Source organism: Acanthopagrus latus, chromosome 9 (assembly GCF_904848185.1).
Source record: "Acanthopagrus latus isolate v.2019 chromosome 9, fAcaLat1.1, whole genome shotgun sequence".
In the NCBI taxonomy this organism is placed as follows: Eukaryota; Metazoa; Chordata; class Actinopteri; order Spariformes; family Sparidae; genus Acanthopagrus; species Acanthopagrus latus.
The window spans coordinates 19,740,345-19,758,848 of record NC_051047.1 but is presented as its reverse complement, the minus strand read 5'-3'; the positions used below and the strand labels follow the sequence as shown (position 1 = coordinate 19,758,848).

Sequence of the window (18,504 nt, the reverse complement as noted above, 5' to 3'; positions counted from 1 at the left end):
TTTCGTTTCGATTTTTTTCTCAGCGAAGGGGAGTGAAAATGGAATTGATTCGGAGGGAGGAATGTAATCTCATGTCTTTCAGGCTGTGACACGTCACCGTTTTAAATGAAGAAGCTTAAATGAAGAAACCCCACGAGGGGTCGTCCCTCTCGGTGGATATGTCTTCATTTAACAAATCTCCAATGTCAAAGTGTCAAAAGTCCAAACAGTCTTTACTCACATAAAAGTAAGAAAGTACAGGCTCTGAAATGTACTCAAAGTGTTCAAGTAAAAAGTATCCCTCGTGAACTGAACCTCACATCACATTAACATAATTCACAGACTATTAAACTTAAAGGTGGAATCTGTTTTTGTTTTTGCTGCACTTGTCCAAGAACTACAGTTGATTGTCGACTCTCATTCCCAGGACGTCAAATACAGATGTTTTGTGTTGGTACAGCGTCCCGACCAGCAAAAGAATTTGAAAATAAGAAACATTAACAAGCCTTTGCTCCCTTTTTCATCTTGTTGTGTCTGCCATGCATGACATGCACTGATACACTGAAATCCATTCCGTGAAGTAAAATAAAAATGATTGATAATTCCCCTCAAATGCATTGAAACTGATGAAACAAGCCTGTTTTGTAAATTTAAGGTGTAGGAGTTACATATATTCAGGTTAAAATGTAAAAAGTAAAGTACAAATACCAGAAATTGAAGTGACAATGTATTTTTACTTACCGCCTCTGCAAACCTCACTGAGTCACTCTTTGATCTGTTTTAAATTTGATTTATTCAAGTCAGATATATCAGACAGCTGGCATCTCTGTAACCAGGCAACTGTCATCACGCCGTACAGCTGGCTGGCGACCAAGAGGTGGTGCTGTGGGACAGCTGACCGGCTCCAGACCTGCTGCGACAGGCTCAAATCGAACCCTGGCTGTTTTTCTAAATGAAACTGTAATCTTAGATATGTATCATTAGCATTCTTAGTTCTTTTTAAACACATAATCTAACATTCAAGTTAAACATCCAGAGCATGTAACATGTCTGTGTATCTGTGTACATGATGAGTTCACTGTGACCAGATTTGACCTGAAGGACTCCTTTGCCCAGTTTCACCCTGACACAGACCAGTGGTGGAAACAAGGCTGGACATCTTTACTCCAGAACAAAGACAAGGACTTTTAAAACTGCCACCCAAAACATGACTTTCATCAGCTGTGATTTGTTACATCCACCTCTGAAAAACGCAGCAGTTGAATCCCTGTCACTGCGACACAGACGGACACAACGGAGTGACAGTGGCCATGATTAAAGTGCTGTAAGGTAAGACTGGAGGGGGGCCTCAAAGGCTCCATACTCCACGATCAGGTCACTGGGTGTTTCACAGAGCTTAATTCGCTCTAATAGGATTACCTGACACAAGCTGGGATACCCAGGCGGCATCTCAGCTGTGACACCACACACACAGCTAGAAACCGAGGACACACCGCTCACGGCTATGTTTGTCATCATTGTTTGAGAATTTGCTCATTCGGTGTACTTAATTTTCCACCGGTTAAAACCATCTATGGGGTGATGTGTTAGCTTTTTAAATGGTGTAGTGTTTAACCGGGCGCAATGGGGCTGCTGGATAAACTGTCGGGCTGGCTCGGCCTGAGGAAGAAAGAGGTCAACGTTTTGTGTTTGGGGCTGGACAACAGCGGCAAGACGACCATCATCAACCAACTGAAGCCTGCCAATGTAAGCACACGAAGCCGAGCCCTTCTGGGGGCTCTGCCAGAGACACGATTGTGGTATTTAGAGGCCTCTGTGTGTGTGTACTGTGTGTACATTAATCTGCTAAATGTTGTGAGAAGGCCTGTCGAGATCTCCCTTTATTTCACTGCAATCATCCACTGATTGCTTGTTTTCAGCACTCGAATCATTTAGGCCCATTCTCAGAAGAGTGGAAACATGCTAGTCAGGTAAAGCCCGTAATCATACCTTTTTTTTTTCCTCATTCTGTTTCCTCGTTGACATACTTTTGCCATTACTTGTCTGTTTCTTTTGTGTGTTTGTGTCCGTGTGTGTGTGTGTGGATGCAGACGCAGACACAAGAAATAGTCCCAACGATTGGCTTCAACATTGAGAAGTTCAAGAATTCAAGGTAGAATCTAAAGAGTGTATTTACTTTTTTTCAGATTTGAGATTAAAATGGTAAATGCAGCAGTAAGCATCACTGTAAGCTGTTTGTTTTTCAGCCTGTCTTTTACGGTCTTTGACATGTCGGGGCAGAGCAGATATAGAAACCTATGGGAGCATTACTACAAGTACGAAGCACATTTTTCTTTTTATTATTTAAAAACATCACATGAACACGACTGTAGGTCAATGATGACTTCTTCTCTTGTCCTCCTCAGAGAAAGCCATGCCATCATTTTCGTCATCGACAGTGGTGACAAACTGAGGATGGTTGTTGCCAAAGAGGAGCTGGAAATTCTCCTCAACCATGAAGGTACCAAACACCCACAGTACTGCTGTACTACTGTTGTATAAAGGCACAGTATGGATACTTTTTGTAGCCTTTCCAGCAAAAAACTATAATTGACATGTGGCTTGAAAACATACATTAGCAGGAACTGATCAGGATTCATATTGTGAAATCTGTCATAATGGAAATAATGCTGTTTTCATGTAAATGTTGTGCATATTGATCTCATTGGAACTTCCTGGTAAACTACAGGTTAAATAAAAACTTTAAAATGTATTTTATTAACATTAGTATTACTATGAGCAACTTCCTGGGTTTCACTTGTAGTATAAAATCATTTTAATCTGGTATATTTGAGTTTTTCGGTCCAGTAAAACACTTCCGATGATGTATCCAACAAATTAATGTATCAATAGATGTACTCTGTAGCAGCACATTTCTTTTTGTAAATATAATTAGGATAGACTAATTAACAGACTTTGAACTCAGTGATGACACTCATTAAAGTCTTATTGGATAAACTAAAGATTTTTCAGGCATTTTTGGCAAACAGAAACATCAAACCATTTGTGCTTCCAGCTCCTTAAATGTTATCATTTGCTGGTGTTCTTTGATAAATGTATGATGGTAAATGAAGAGTCTTTGAGTTTTGGACTGTTGCTTGGAAAAAAGAAGCAGTTTGAAGCGGTCGCGTTAGGTTCTGAGAGACTGTTTCACATTTTGAAACCCAAACGATTGAATGATTCATCTTGAAAACAACACTTACAGTCTTCAGTTGCAGCCTTCCTTTCTCAGCTGATGATTCACGGGTCTTTGTGTCCTCCTGTCCTGTCATCCAGATATCCGCTGCAAAAGGCTTCCAGTATTGTTTTTCGCCAACAAGATGGATCTGGACGGCGCCATGTCTTCTGTCAAAGTCTCACAGATGTTGAGTTTGGAGAACATCAAAGACAAACCCTGGCACATCTGGTAAAAATATCTGTCAAAACACAGCAGCACACTGCAGTAGTTCATTTATCGTCTTTTTCTTTGACTAAATTATGGTTAAATATTCACCCTGATGAAAGGTAGAAGGTTGTATCGTTGTGTAGTTTGCTACAGGTGGAGGTTGTAACAAAACGGCGTTATAAAGGAAGTGCACTTGGATTTAACTGTGTGATTTTCGCATCTTAATCTGCTACATTTTGTGCTTCTAGAGACAGAGCTTAATGTCTCAAACAGAGACAGACCAGGTTTCTGTACTTCCTGGGTCTGTTTCCGCAGTCTGTTCACTTTGTCCTCCTTCAAGGCTCAGGTTAAACATTACGAGGAGGCGCAGCAACAACAGGCAGTGTTTTCAGACACGTCTGTTTTCCACCCTGTCTACTCATTAAGCAGATGGAGGGCAGGTGGATTAAGAGCTAGACAGTTTCTGAACATCCAGGATCGGAGAAAAGTCATGAGAAAGTGAATGTGTGCCACGACGAGATTAACCCCTGCGCATTTCCTTGTTTATCCCGTTCAGTGCCAGCAATGCCATCAAAGGAGAGGGCCTGCAGGAGGGGCTGGAGTGGCTGCAAGGTAACGTGTCTGTTCAGGACATTTAACATAAAACTGTTATCTAGAAAAGAAAATGCTGTGCTCACTTCAGTGCCCGACTCTTGTCCACCACCTGTATTAAGACAAGTTGTTTTTCTTTCATACCCACAGAACAAATCAGACAGTAAGTATCATTATAATGTATTAAGTCACATGTAACGTCATTGTGGTGGTTGATTGTCCCTCAGTGACTCTCTGGATGGGATTTAAGTCAATGTGAGGTTAAGCGAGCAATACCAATAACAGATATCTGTGTGATATCACCCAGTGAGGAAAGCTGTTTTAATCACTCGCCCACAGAAATAAATCCCATCCACATGAGGCTTTTGTGCTGTTTACACTGTAATTCTTAATTAATCAGGCTCTTATAAGCTCTCATAAGATGCTTATTAACATTAATAAGACGATGATTTTTATGTTGAGCTCATAAAAACAGTTATACACATTCAAAAGTATCTTATCTATTGACGACAGACAGAATAACAAATGTTATTCATAGTTATCCAACAAATATACAAAATGCTTTACATAAAGAGAAATGCATGTTAAATATCAAAACGATGTACAGGAAGAGCAGATTTAAAATCTAGAATAATAAGCACAACAAAAGAATGTAAACATATAAAATAAGCAGGCACGTTAGATAATATCGTGGCATGCTTATCGATAAAAGTATGTTTTAATCGGAGACTTAATAGCAAATACTAACTCAGAAAGCCTTATTTCCTTGAGCAGGTCTGATGGCAAAAGCTCTGTCACCTTTAGTTTTTATTCTAGGTTCATAAAGGATTAAAAGGTCTATATTATCATGTCTTCAAATAAATTCGTAAACACACAGGTAGCCAGTGTAAAGACATTAAAACAGGTGTGATGTGACCATACTTCTAAGTTCTTGTTAAAAAAAACTTCAGCGGCAGAGTTCTGTGCAGTCAGTAGTCACTTCAAAGTGTTTGGATTAGTCCACGAAAAGAGGCTGTTGCAATAATCAAGGTGCGATGAGATGAAAGCATGTTGAAGACACAGAGATTGAGATTCATCAAGCATTAATTAGCAGTTAACTTTGCTTTCATGCAGCTGCCGATTTAAAGCAAGAACAGTGTCCTGTTGGGATGAAAACATAGTGAAGACATACGTAGCTAGTACAGACATGATTAATTCAGTTCCCAACACTTATATAATCATATTACCACTATCAACTAATTATGACAACTTGTGAGAGATATGTTACCTGAGTGTTACCTAAATGTAAAGCTAATGTGAACATGTCCACATGTTAGCATCCAGGGTATTCCATAAAATATATATATACATGCATACATATGTATATATATTTCTGTTTGTTTTTTTTCTCCTGCCAGATCATATCAAAACAATGAACAAATGACTGACTGAGTGTGACCATGGACACGATGTGAATATGGTAACTGGATCTCATCCTTCATCACACTCGATGTTGTAGGCCTTAAACTTCGATGTCAAATAGCCTATAGTTCTTCCTGAGCGTGCTACGACTTTGACACCATGTTTTGTTAAAAAGAAAATCCTGCAAATAATATAAATGATATATGATAATCTGTAAAGTGATTATTTAGAGCAGCCTATAATAGATAATTACCGATGTTAAACATTATTATTACACAAACAACACACTATTGAAAATACCCTCAATTTTTATTTCTGTAACATTTCAACCTTTTTATTTTGAAGCTGCTTCTTTTGTATTCCGTGACACGTGCTTTCATTTATTTCATCAACTGAACTTCTTGTTGAAAATGCTGTCAGTGCTGAATATTGTACAACCTGGGGAAAAATAAAAGCTTGCTACCTGCTGAGTGCGTGCTGTGTGTTTCTGTTTTCACGAGACAGCAGCTACATATGTAAATGAAGACAAATTGACAAAATTGAAAATACTCTTTTAGTAAGTCATATAAAAACAGTGAAATGGACTTTACTAACATAGAGGTTCAATGTGAATAAATAATAGTTACAATAAATATTGTTACTCGTAAGAAAATAAATATTAAATACTGTTTACAAAAGTTAACCAGATGTTTAAGAACAAGATTTTAAAACCTACAGAGAAATACAAAATGTGTGAATAACCATGTGGTTTTGCAAAAAGTAATTCAACAGCCAATGCAATGTTGTTTACAGCAAATACTGTCAACCAGACAAAACTTCCCATGTTGGAGTCTGTCTGCACCTCCTATCTGATCTTACATTGTTATAAATGTTCATTGTCTTACTTACTCCCCTCCCCTTCATTATCGGTGTCTGTTCTCTTCCGACTCCTCCTCATGTCTTCCACATATTGTCAGTTTTTGTCTGCATCATTGCTATTGGAGGAACATGTGGAGGAATCTGGTGTGGAAGCGAGCGCTGGCGTCCAGGAGGAAACACAAGCTCTGGAAAGTCTCCCTATCATCAAAATGGTTTCCTGGTAACAGATGATAGAATGAATTACTAATTAGTATTATTATTATTATTATTAGGGTAAGTAATATGATAAACAAGATACTGCAGCAGTTCTACCTCATGGCTGGTTTTCTCGAATCAAGCTCAGTTTAATAAAACAACAGGGTTCTTTCCCTCTTCCATAGTCAAAATTCAGCACTTTTTAAATATTTCCAAGGGGGTTTTTCTATCTTTTCCTTCATCATAGGACATAAGACAAATATGAAAACCCACATTTTTAATCAAGCAACATTTTTATCATAAACACTGCCCATGTTCGAGGGCTTTATCCAAAACCAGGCAGTTTTTGTTTACCTCTAAGACACCAAATTAAAATTTGAGTGTTTTCAAGGATTTACAACACTCGTACGAACCCTGAAATAATCTGAGAAGGCAACATCATTCTTTGGTTGAGCTGCTAATAGACTCAAGCAGCCTAATGATGGTATGGAAAATTGCTTTAAAGGAGTCACAAGGCAAAATGTTGAGAACCATACAGAGAATGAAAATCTTTTGTATGTAAGTGAGCTGAGTGGCATGAATTTCAATCAGCACTCGCACAGTCTGAAATCACTCTACTACCTTGATGTCAATTCACTCTTATTTGCCACTCAGGCTGAGAGAAAACCTGCTTTGTTTGTTCTCAAACATGCTGCTTTTTTCAAAAATTCACATTAGCAGAGAATTAAACAGTGGAAGAAATGCAGCACTCAGGTGTATTATTGACCATTAGCACGGGGTGAAGATAAAAGAGGCTCAAAATTAAAGAGGGAACGTTAATCAGAGGCAAACAAAGGAGGGTTCGCTCCAAGTGAAGAAAACACATCCACTCAAGGTAAAAACAATTTTGATGAAAGTAAATAAAGGATTTCCCGGTAGATTCAGCCGTCAACACACGCATTCATTGTTCATTATTGTAACTTCCCCACTATCTCAACGCTGCAGCTACTGTTTCTTCATACTCTGATTGCAATATCACCATATTACAGTATCATATTACTTGATGTCATATCTTCATGTAATATGTTCAGACATCAAAATGAAATTTTGCCGTGAGGACGAAAAGATGTTCACCAAATAAAATTCATACCCAAAAAATGTTAAACCCACCTGTTATGGAAAACTCAAAAATCTCCCTGGTGACCTCTGAGAACATGTTCTCCAGGTGTTGGATGAACAGAAACCTCTCAGTCACAGTGCTGAACACCTTGCAGATCTGCTGCACCAACTTCACCGCCCACGACATGTGATAGCCGTCCTTCTCGCACACCTGAGGACGAAGCCAAACAAAACTGAAAACTAAACAAACAGACCTTTTGAACTCACACATGTAGTCGTGGCCTTAATTACTGACATAGTTTTAATGAATAAGCATCATTTTAATGAGGTGTGTCAGTTCCAAGGCTCTGGTATAGTGAATGCATTTCCTGATTAGTGAAAAAGAGAGAATACGTCATCAAAGTCAGTACCATGGACAGCACCAAGGTCATTATAATTATCTAAAATTAAACTAAAAATGACAACTAAAAACATTTCTGAAAAGAGTGTGTACTTACAAAAATAGTAAAAGTAAAAATAGAGGAAATGTTTTATGTTTTAGTCTCTTTAGTCTATTTTTTCTCACCAGTATGATGTACACGATGAGTCTAGAGATCTCAAGAAGTCGTCCGTTCACAGCCTTGCTGGCCAGAAAGGTGTAGCAGAGACTGTTGCCACACAGGACCAAGAGACGGGCCACGTTCTCCATATGCCACGGCAGAGGAATGACTGGAGATGATGAGGGAGAGCAGGACAGCCAATCAATTCAGGGGGCCCTAACGCTAATATGTGTTTATCTGCAGGTGTGCAATATTAAAGCATTTGAGACTTTGAGAGCCACTGAGGTACGATACCAAAAAGCTCCTCCAAGATTGTCAGCATCGAAGTGGCGGTCCAGTCTTGGACTTCTAGTTTGCCAAAAAGCAGGAGGATGGCCCGGGCCAGGTCCCACAGAGCACTGTGAGGCAGCCCCCTCTCCACCAGATCCTGCCAACCGAGGGTGCCTGCATGATGGAGGACAGCACCTCACTTGTTAACTAATTCATACTATCACACATCACAAGGTAATAGAAAGCCATGTTTTCCAACACCAGGTCTCTTCCACCAGAATATGAGACTATTGGTCATTTATTGGTCATTTTAAGTCTCATAATACTAATTTACTATACTAATTTATGCACTTCTGTACAATTTCAACCCCTGAAGAGTGTTCAGATTTACATTTACATTCAAAATTCATTAAAATTTCAGTCGAAACATGAATTATTAACCACAGTCTAGGGACAGCACTCATCGCTGGTGAGAAATAAACTACAGAAAGCAAATCATTTTAGGATGAAATATGTTGCCTAGCAGAGGATTACAGTCTGGTCATGTTTTCAGAGTTGCAGTGTAAACAAATTGGGAGATGTCATTCTCAACAAATTAAATCTCATCCTGAATCAATATGTTCTCCTAGAGTCAAATAAACACAATCCCCACAACATGATTGCTTTCATTAACTGTGAGTATTGAAGTTATCTTACCCTCCGGCAGCAGAGGTCCATAGAGAATGAACAGTAAGTGAGCCTGGCTGACCATGGGCCAAGGCTTCAGAAGGAGAGCTAACCAGAACTGGCAATCCGGCTGGTTCGGCCACGGGTCCAACAGAACCTGACGGCAGAACAGACGGAGCTGCAGCTCCTGGTGCCACCGCACGCCTGAGGACAGAGCAACGAGTAAACAAACCTGTTTTTTTGTATCACGCCACAAGGTTGACAGTAAAAGGCCACTGATCCCACTCCCGTTGGTTCTTGTTTTTAAAACTTAACTATATTACCAAATTCAAATGTGCGCAGAGGTTATCGGCCAACCTGTGACACGCTTCATTCTAGCGTTCTTTTGTTGCCAAAAATAAAAGACAAGATTTGTTCTCTGGGAGTGCAACCTTGAGAGTTTTGTTCATTGCTGATTCCTGCCACTTCCGTGCACCCTCATATATATTTTTCGGGCTTTGGAGAAGTGCAGGCTGCTGTTCTGTCACACTTCTTTCAAGCAACTCATGGCAAGAGCAGGCTCAGACTTGCAAACAACATCTCCTCTGACTTCTTGAGTGAACAGAACGCTTCTGCCCTCTAATGGGATATTCCAACTCCCTTCATTAATACACAACAGTCTGAAGAATTATTTGATACATCAGTCTATCCCGTTGCTGCTAAGTGTGCTCTGAAAATGAATCTCAGTATAAAACTAACAATAAAGTTGTATCATATCGTACCATATCATATTGTATAAAAAACAAACCTGGTTTTCCTGTGATGACTGCCTCGATTTTTTGCAGCAGATTTGTGAGGTCACACAGGAAGCTGAACACCCTGTGGCACTCCAGCTCATCCCAGCCTGCTATCAGTGTCTGTGGAGTATCCGACAGAACATATCGAGACACTTAACACTGAGGTGATGTCATATTACACAGTACGCGTGCAATGTTGTGAGACCTAAAGTCCAGTAAAGACAAGATGTAAGGAGAGTTTGTAAATGCAGAAAACATTTCAGTTTCAGGCTTTTGTTATAGTAATAATAGAGCACATTTTTGTCATGATACTTTAGTAAGCTCTTACGACAGGATGAGACTGGTTTGTTATTTACATCAGAGTTTTAATTTTTCTGTCTTTAAATGAGGCCCTCACCTGCAGGAAGACTCCGTAAGTAGGGAAGCCGATGCAGTCTGCTGTTAAACACTGCTCCAACATGAAGCAGTGAATCTGAAACAGATCAGAGGGAGAGCTTTATTTGTTTTCCTCATCATTAGCAGAGGCGATGATCAACAGATATTTGTGCTGAGTAACATATCGTTCAGAAACAACTCTGCAACAGTCCAAAGGATGTAAGATAATGTGGCAAATTAGACAGCAAACCATTCATCACTTTCATGACTGATCATCTAATCCATCCAATAAGTTACATCATTTAGCCCGTGTGATTACACTTCTGTTGTTGACAAGACTGATTTTTTTTTTGAGAATGCTAACAAGCATCTTGTGTGGATTTTTTTTGCTTGAAATTAAATGAGTGAATACAAAGATAGACATGTTCAAAAGCTTACAAAGCCGGCTGCGTGATGTAGCAGTTAACAATTTCTTGCCTGTGAAAACCTGCTAAAGACAAACTTCAGCCTGTCCTTTGTCGGCAGCAACAAGGTGGATCTCTTGAACAACAAACCTGAGACACAGAACATAAAAATGCATTAAAACAGGATGGTTAAGAATACACAATGCAACATGAAGCTGAGCTTAAACTGCCACTCACCCAGGTCTCTGTAGTGTCCAATGGTCAATCTCTCTTCGAGGCAGGTGTTGTGGTGAAAGTTTTCAGTTATCATTTTATTCCTCCAGGCCAGAGTGGAGATGTGGTCCACAATGTATCTATTGATTTCCTTGGACACCATGCTGAACACACTGATCTCAAACACTTAAAAACACAAACATTTCCATTTATTTTTCTGCAATTTTATACTTCAACTCTACTTCATTATAATGGAAAATATTGTATTTTTGACTTACTATATTTATTTAAAAAACTGTTTACTTGACTTTAGTTACTAGTTACTGCATCAAACCAAAGTAGCATATTGTTTAACTTACATTATTTGCAATCAGACTAAATAAAACCCTGATCCCGGTAACCAGAAAAATGTTTAATATTGGATCCATTAATCATCCAGGTCAATAATCAGTCGACCCCTAGCACACAGTTTACATATGCATGTAAATATATGTAATTTACTTTATCTTAGTCTTTTGATCATTGCAAGAAAATAACTTTTAATACTTAAGTTCTAATACTTTATTTACCTGTGTACTTTTTGTACCATCAATGGTCTTAACATGAAATCTTTCAGTTACTTTTATTCAAGTATGACTTTCGGGTACTTTATACCACACTGTCAGCTACTAAATATGACAGTTTCTATACCAAGACAAGTCTTTATATGTAATGTATTGTTCATACTGTCTGTAGAGTATGTAGCTAATCTTGCCAAATGGCCTTTTAACCATTTAACCAACTAGTTTAATGGCTGTTGTAGCAAACCTTACTTTTCACTGAGCAAGTTTAGGTGAATGTAATCAGTTTATAGTATTTAATCTGTTGAATGATGTTTCAGTAAAACTTTATAAGAGCATGACATTATGTGACAAAGCCAACCAGGTCACCTACCGGACAGTTTGTCCAGGATCATGCGGAACACCTCTGCCGGGAGCTTATGGAAGTAGCTGCCGCTGATGTGGCTCTGGCTGCGGGTCACGATGGTTCTGGCCGGGTGGGGCCGGTGATAGCTCCGCTTGAGTTGTTTGGTCTTGCGTGTCAGCGTGAACTTCCCAACATTTCTGGAGGTTTTCTTCGCCATCACCGCCACCTGTGAATTGGCTGTGTTCCGAAAGATAAGGCAAATTTGACTTGTGAATAGAAGAAACTCTGACGCTAACCAGACGTCGGCGTTAGCTAAAAATCAAACAGAGGGAGCAAAGTCACCATAACTACCTAGCTTAGCTACGTTAGCGCTGCTAGCTAACCTGAACTACTGACTGTATACATTAGTTATTACTTGATTAACTTTTCGCTTCAGTAGTGACACACCCAGACATATAATTTCGAGGAATACAAGCTGACACCAAAGCAATAGAATATCTTACCAATACTATGGATACTGTAAGGGCAGCAAATGTAAGCTAACTAGCTCCAAAGTTATAAAAGTGGAGTTAGCTGCTAGCTTAGCTGTCAGTGCGCGACGGCGCGAAAATAATGACTTTACTGATGCTTTACATGGCTGACAGTGACCTGAGGCGCGTTTATTTCAAGTATCCACAAAATACTTAATTAAAAGTAAGGTAGGAAAAAAACAGCAATTTTATAAATGTCACTAATGTAACAACGCTTAAAGGGCGAATAAGTGTTAGCAGTGGCTTTTATTCAGTAACTTGGCAGTGAAGAAAAAGGACACAATCACAATTATTTAAGTGAAAAAGATTCAATGTGCAATATATCATTGTAGGTAGAGATGGAAGTAGTCAGTGTTTATTCTAGCCGTCGATTCATCTGTTGGAATTAGATATTTTGTTTAGAAAAATACCAGATAATGGTGAAAAAAATGCTTCAAATGTCGATTTTATATAATATTTCTTTTTTTCTGGTACACAAAGATAATGAGTTTACCATCACAGAAAAGTAAATTACCAGAAATGAATCGGATAAGTGGCAGGAATTAGAGAATGTTGTCTTTTAGGTCACTTATTTCCTAATAATACAGTTAAGTAGATTGATGAGCTGATATAATTGTAGAATTGTTTTGTTTTTTTGATTCCCATGATATATTGTATTATATATTAATGAAAGTGGAGACACCCCAGCTTTTTCTTCATAAAATGGCCTTTTTCACTAAATTATTAAAATATACAAAACAAAAAAGATCATCTTAATCTTAAAATCTGTTATCTTTAAGGGCACGTGCTGGCCTGCAGGGGTGTGTGTCACACCATCTGTCAGTTTTATAATCATCATAATATTAATAAACTTTTATCTAGCTGGACTGGAAACCATTCCAATGAAGGTCACAAAGTGCTTCACAGAAAAGGAAATGAAAGAGAAAACAGCAGATAAGGAACTAAACAGAACAACACAGTGCTTACAAAACACTGCGATAATAAAAAAAAAAAAAAAAAAGATAAGTTGAGAGAGTAAAACCCTATAAATGTCCTATAACACTTACTTTTATAGGACAACCCTCACCTTTGTCCCTCAGGTATTTCATGAAGTTGGATGACCTCACTCACATCACCAGAATGACCAGAGCACCTGTACATGAGTGTGCAGGGCCTTTAAGATACGCTACTCTGTGCTACGTCTCAAATGTTGTGGGTATCTGCATATCTACTGACAATTAACATGTAGTAAGGAGAGAACAGCTTTTCAGTAAACCTGACACACCATCACGGTTGTGTTGCCCTCCAGCGCTGTGCACGACAAACCAACGATCCTCAGCTGCTAATCACAGGATTACTCTGCTTAACTAAGACTGTTAAGCGTTCCACATTCAAATGGCGTCTCCCACAGGCAGACCTTGGAGAGGATCATCCCCATCAACAGAGAGCTCTTAGAGAGAACTGAACGCTGCACAAGCAACCCGAGGGAAGGGCTGGTAAAAAAAAAAATAATTAAAAAACCCCTTGTGTACCAACAGGATGTCATGGTATGTTACACTCGGGGGCACAAAGGGATCAAGAGAAGAGCCGCAGAGAAACTAGATGGACCTCAGAAAAAACCTGGAGATGAATGACCTCACCTGAGAACCGTATGTACCACACAAAGATAAACCCAGCTTTGCAGTGTTGAGTGAGTAATGTAGTAATTTTCCTCTTGATTAATTGTAGTTCATTTCTACCAGCTGTAAGCTGATATGCAGGCTGATTTGCACATTTCCAGTCATTCTTTTCGTTTTATTGTCTATTATTCCATCACACAGACGCAGAGAGAAGAATTATTGAGACAAAAACAGCACATCCACTGAGGACAATATCTCTTCTGTCTGCCTTTTCCCTGGCAACACCGCTCTTTGCCTTCCGGAGCGACGTTTTGACATCGGCCCTGTTTATCTGTCTTGAGCAACACGCTGGCACCGGGACTGTCTCTCACGTCCTCTCTGACATGATGCCCCTGACAGGGATAATGCTGCTGCTGCTGATGATGATGATGATGAGATCTAACACTGGCCAGTCACATATCTGACAAAATACAGCAGCACGGGCACACATTCCCTGTTTGTTCAGGCAGCAGCGGATACAGAAGGAACTGGAATCGATGCCAATCAAACTATTTATCTGGAGGTGCACCGTCTGGACTCCCAAGGCTGTGTAATCCTCGTGTAACCTTGTTGGTGAGTATTCAAATGTGGTGTTTTTTTTCCTCATATCAAAATGTCAAAGCTTTGCGTTCCATGTTTAATAGATTGAAAAATGAGAAAATGTTATGAATATCACATTGGATGTTGGATAACTTGTGTGCACACCAATACGAAATAAGATGCTCTTCACAGCCTGGCCTTTGTTGCTGCTGCTCACTTGTTATGCCTTCAGTGTAGTCAATCATTAGGTAAACACAATGAGGCTTCTATCTCCGGTATTTTAAGAGGCGCCCCAACGGTGCGAGGTCCAACACTGAAATATAATCAAACCTGTTGTTCTCTGAGAGAACAATGGCTCCGTATGAACACAGTTCAGTTTCTATGGTTTCAAATTTAAAGTCCTCTCAGTATTCAGGATGTTTATTTGTGTGATTTTTTTTATTCACCTAGAGAACATTTCGTTCAAAACAGTAGGAAGGAACAAAAGTAAATGCTTAACTACCCACAAGTCTCACATGCTCTTAGGTTATTACTTGTGGCCTAGAACCTCCTGGACAGTTTTCCTGTGACTAAGGATACTTTTGAGGACACATTTCAGACTCAGTCAGTTAATTTGAGGCCGCTGGTGCAATTTGGGACAAAAGACGTGTCCCCGTCTTGGAAAAACAGCTGATTTTTTGGGGTCAGAGTTTAAGATTAGAGTTATCCGAAGTTCATGCTTAAGGTTATGCAAGTGATGGTTAGGATTAGGGTTATGGTAAATCTCCAGGAAGTGAAATTAAGGCTATTAAATGTCCCCTAAAGTACAATGTGAGAGTGTGTAAATGTAGAACTGAGTGTCAAGCGATCTTAGAATTTGGCTGGTTATTACTGCATAAACTGCCACAATCTCTTTGGGTTTGCGGCCCATCTGGTAGAAATGCTCTGTCATCATCGGCCCCTCTTCTCTGAAATGTCCCGCAGAGCCGTGAAAAATGTTCAAAGTTAGTGGTTTATAACAGTTGCTCTCAGCTCGGGTGGTTTCTGTAAATGTTTAATTTCCTCTCTCGCTCTCCTTTCCTGAGGGGCGGTGCGCAGCTTAACAAATAGACTGCTGTGCTTTGCCCTCCAGAGGAGAGCGTCAAACAGGTGAAGCTGAACACTGCTCTCATTAGTTACAGATGCAGTCACCTGCCACTCACCAGAGACTGATGCCAGAAAAGTTTCCACAGCTTTTTCTGCCCGCAGACACTTGAGGAATGGCTCAGACGTAAGCTCGGTGGAATTTACTGTACTGCTGGGGACCATGCAGATATAACAGGAGGAATCCAGCCTCATCTGTATCTGTTTTGAGTGCTTCTTTTGTATGTGGTGATTTGTTGCTTTTGTGTGTTGATTTTCCTTCTCCCTTATCTATGGATCCATTTATGAGTGAAATATGTTGCATCCAGGTCCTATCGATTGCCCTCTCTGCCCCGCAACAGTGATTTCAAACTGTAAACTTTGTGCTTTGCAGTTTGAGCGTCTGTCCGAGGGGAGTGAATCATGGCCAGCATGGCGGTTCAGCTCCTCGGCTTCTTCTTGGGGCTGCTGGGGTTTGCGGGAACTGTCGTTGCGACTCTGCTCCCCCACTGGCGCAGCACAGCCTACGTTGGCTCCAACATCATCACGGCCACCTCCTACATGAAAGGCCTGTGGATGGAGTGTGTGTGGCACAGCACCGGCATTTATCAGTGTGAGGTGTACAGATCTCTGCTGGCACTCCCGCGTGACCTGCAGGTAAAACACATTCGCCTTCCAGTTTTTTATCCAGCGCACCTTGTGTTATCATGAGAAAATTGCCACTTACACGTGGTTTAATGATCTAATATTTAGCGTTTGCTTAATTCAGCTTCTCAAATGTGAGGATGTGCTACTTTCCTCTGTTTTATACCACTGTTAACTAAATATCTTTGGAATGTAAAGCACAGAGAAAACACAGAATTTGTTTTCTGACTGTGGGACATTCTGATTGGACTTTCTTGCATTTTATAAATGAAACAGTCAGGTTGAGCAAGTACTCATATAGTATCTATACGTACTGGGTAGCTGACTGAAGTTTATTTATTAAAGTTTATAACATGACTCACGGGGAAGTCGTGCCAACAGCAACAGTCACATGCAGGAAGGCAACTAGCAGTTGATTTGCATTGCAGAGATACGTATGTGAAATAGGCCAACGTTATTGTTATTTCTGATGATGACTGATAGTTTGCCAAGTAAGAATACAGCACAGCATGCAGTCTGAAATTAAAATCCGGTTTTACTCCTTCTGTTTGTTTATTCTGCTCCACATTAGGCTGCCCGGGCGCTCATGGTGCTCTCCTGCGTCACCTCGGTCCTGGCGTGTGTGGTGTCCGTGATGGGGATGAAGTGTACCCGCTTCGCCCGAGGCTCGCTGGTCAAGTCCCCGCTGGCCTTAAGTGGGGCGATTGGTTTCCTCTGTGCTGGCCTGCTCTGCCTGGTCACCGTGTCCTGGACCACTAACGACGTTATCTTGGATTTCTACGACCCTTTCCTCCCCAGCGGGATGAAATACGAGATTGGCCTGGCAGTGTATCTCGGTTACGCCTCGGCCTGCCTCAGCCTGACCGGAGGCCTGGTGCTGTGCTGGAGCAGCGGTGTCGACAGGTCCCGGAGCCCCCTCCGTCTGCCGAGGAATCAGCCATCATCACCTCCCCCCGCATTCAACCACATTTACCCTCCTGCTCCTCTCTACAAGCCCCCCGATGCCCTGAAGGATAATCGTGCTCCCTCGCTCTGCTCCCTCGCCAGCAGTGGCTACAGGCTCAATAACTACGTCTAAGACTGCACAGGGAATGTTTGAGCAGAAAACAGACTGCAATTTTTTTATATCTTTACAGGATCTTTTGCATCTTCTACACCCATGAAATAAGTATTAAAAAAGGAAAACAGAGAACTATATTGTATAATGTATTTAACATTATTATAACTAACCAAAAACCAGCTATCACAATTTAACTTCAACATATCTGAGAGCCAAACAAACTCTGAACTGTGTGAGAGAACAGAGGACTGACACATGTTGACCTGCTGCTGTGTACCTGTAGGACCAGAAGGTGGCGGTATTTTACAGCAAAAGAGACGACATATCACATTTGCCGTGCTGTGCTGCAACACTCATGTTAATGGATAATTGCAATTGCTCTGTCACTTGTTGTTGTAGCCGACTTTCTGGTTTGGATTAACACTTTCTTGTTTTGAAAGCCAGTTCAGTTATTAAGTGTTTTTTGTTGTTTTTTAAAGAAATGAATGATATTGTTGCAGTATTTAATGCCAAAGAACGTAAAAAGCAATGAATGTCAGTTTCTAATGATTTACACATAAAGAAGTTTTATTATAAATGCTTCTTTTATTGTTTTAATTAGAAAAATACAGCGTTAAAAATACATACAATAACTGACAGCTGCTCAGTCGAGAGTCTTCTGTGACACTTGTTGGTCCGTCTGTTCACAGTAATGTAATACAACCAAGTACGTGTGATCAAGTGCTGTATTTAAATGTACTACTAGGAACTTTAAACTGGCTATGAAACATTCTCAATTTAACACTGATGCTTCTATATGATGCACAAAACAATCAGGAACATCAAGGAGAATATCGACCATTTCTATATAATTACTGTAGATATCAGCAATATCAGTAAAGTGCTTAATATCCAATCTCATAATTGTCCAGACTGATAATCAGGCAATCTAAAGTATACACTATATAATTACATGTAGATTAAAAAAATGTTTTACTTGTACTTTTGATATTTAAGAACCTTTAAGTATTGGATACATTAAGTATTATGTAACCCTTGCTTCTAACAAAGTAATATTTTAACACAGTATCTTTACTTTTAAAAACAGTAATTGTTTGTTTGTTGTTTTTTTTTTATTTTAAAAGCAACACTCATTCAAAATTGCAAAAAAAAACCAAGGTTGTCCTCTGGCCTAAAGATTAAAGAGCCTTAACTAATAATTACAATCAATGATAATGCACGTTCAGCTCATTTTCAACACACATTTTATAATAATGCCAGAAGAGAAACTTGGAATTTTGTCTTATTTAAAATTTT

The 18,504-nt window shown here is 39.8% G+C and overlaps 3 protein-coding genes across 13 annotated transcripts; 2 read left to right on the top strand and 1 right to left on the bottom strand.

The window, feature by feature from the left end:
- Positions 1-908: 908 nt before the first annotated feature.
- Positions 909-5,772, top strand: LOC119025664 (ADP-ribosylation factor-like protein 6). Of its 5 annotated transcripts, XM_037109460.1 has the most exons (10): positions 909-1,308; positions 1,570-1,725; positions 1,899-1,949; positions 2,070-2,131; positions 2,226-2,294; positions 2,385-2,479; positions 3,295-3,424; positions 3,960-4,015; positions 4,145-4,157; positions 5,392-5,772. In XM_037109460.1, the coding sequence occupies exons 2-10, from the start codon at positions 1,603-1,605 to the stop codon at positions 5,423-5,425; spliced, it is 633 nt and encodes a 210-aa protein (XP_036965355.1). In that variant the 5' UTR covers positions 909-1,308; positions 1,570-1,602; the 3' UTR covers positions 5,426-5,772. The 5 variants fall into 5 exon arrangements, with proteins under 5 accessions (XP_036965355.1, XP_036965354.1, XP_036965358.1 ...); XM_037109459.1 differs by lacking the exon at positions 909-1,308 and having other exon boundaries at positions 1,315-1,725; XM_037109463.1 differs by lacking the exons at positions 909-1,308; positions 1,899-1,949 and having other exon boundaries at positions 1,315-1,725.
- A 158-nt stretch (positions 5,773-5,930) lies between these two features.
- On the bottom strand, positions 5,931-12,339 carry LOC119025662 (F-box only protein 47-like). The gene is made up of 11 exons (XM_037109450.1): positions 12,199-12,339; positions 11,723-11,932; positions 10,814-10,975; positions 10,650-10,726; positions 10,195-10,269; positions 9,809-9,917; positions 9,052-9,225; positions 8,380-8,529; positions 8,112-8,254; positions 7,598-7,757; positions 5,931-6,470 (listed from the first exon to the last, which is right to left on the bottom strand). The coding sequence occupies exons 2-11, from the start codon at positions 11,910-11,912 to the stop codon at positions 6,370-6,372; spliced, it is 1,341 nt and encodes a 446-aa protein (XP_036965345.1). The 5' UTR covers positions 11,913-11,932; positions 12,199-12,339; the 3' UTR covers positions 5,931-6,369.
- Positions 12,259-17,785, top strand: LOC119025663 (claudin-14-like). Of its 7 annotated transcripts, none has more exons than XM_037109453.1 (6): positions 12,259-12,393; positions 13,743-13,853; positions 14,025-14,435; positions 15,557-15,745; positions 15,898-16,160; positions 16,720-17,785. In XM_037109453.1, the coding sequence occupies exons 5-6, from the start codon at positions 15,927-15,929 to the stop codon at positions 17,224-17,226; spliced, it is 741 nt and encodes a 246-aa protein (XP_036965348.1). In that variant the 5' UTR covers positions 12,259-12,393; positions 13,743-13,853; positions 14,025-14,435; positions 15,557-15,745; positions 15,898-15,926; the 3' UTR covers positions 17,227-17,785. The 7 variants fall into 7 exon arrangements, with proteins under 7 accessions (XP_036965348.1, XP_036965350.1, XP_036965351.1 ...); XM_037109455.1 differs by having other exon boundaries at positions 12,278-12,388; XM_037109456.1 differs by lacking the exon at positions 12,259-12,393 and having other exon boundaries at positions 13,751-13,894; positions 15,557-15,651.
- Positions 17,786-18,504: the final 719 nt, after the last annotated feature.

Coding starts and splice junctions, on each gene's coding strand:
- LOC119025664 (XM_037109460.1), top strand. CDS start 1,603: ATGGGGCTGCTGGATAAACTGTCGGGCTGGCTCGGCCTGAGGAAGAAA. Junction 2,132..2,225: donor GAGAAGTTCAAGAATTCAAG/GTAGAATCTAAA, acceptor TTTGTTTTTCAG/CCTGTCTTTTACGGTCTTTG. Junction 3,425..3,959: donor GACAAACCCTGGCACATCTG/GTAAAAATATCT, acceptor TATCCCGTTCAG/TGCCAGCAATGCCATCAAAG.
- LOC119025662 (XM_037109450.1), bottom strand. CDS start 11,912: ATGGCGAAGAAAACCTCCAGAAATGTTGGGAAGTTCACGCTGACACGC. Junction 10,270..10,649: donor TCTTTAGCAGGTTTTCACAG/GCAAGAAATTGT, acceptor GATCTGTTTCAG/ATTCACTGCTTCATGTTGGA. Junction 7,758..8,111: donor TCATCGTGTACATCATACTG/GTGAGAAAAAAT, acceptor CTTCGTCCTCAG/GTGTGCGAGAAGGACGGCTA.
- LOC119025663 (XM_037109453.1), top strand. CDS start 15,927: ATGGCCAGCATGGCGGTTCAGCTCCTCGGCTTCTTCTTGGGGCTGCTG. Junction 16,161..16,719: donor CACTCCCGCGTGACCTGCAG/GTAAAACACATT, acceptor GCTCCACATTAG/GCTGCCCGGGCGCTCATGGT.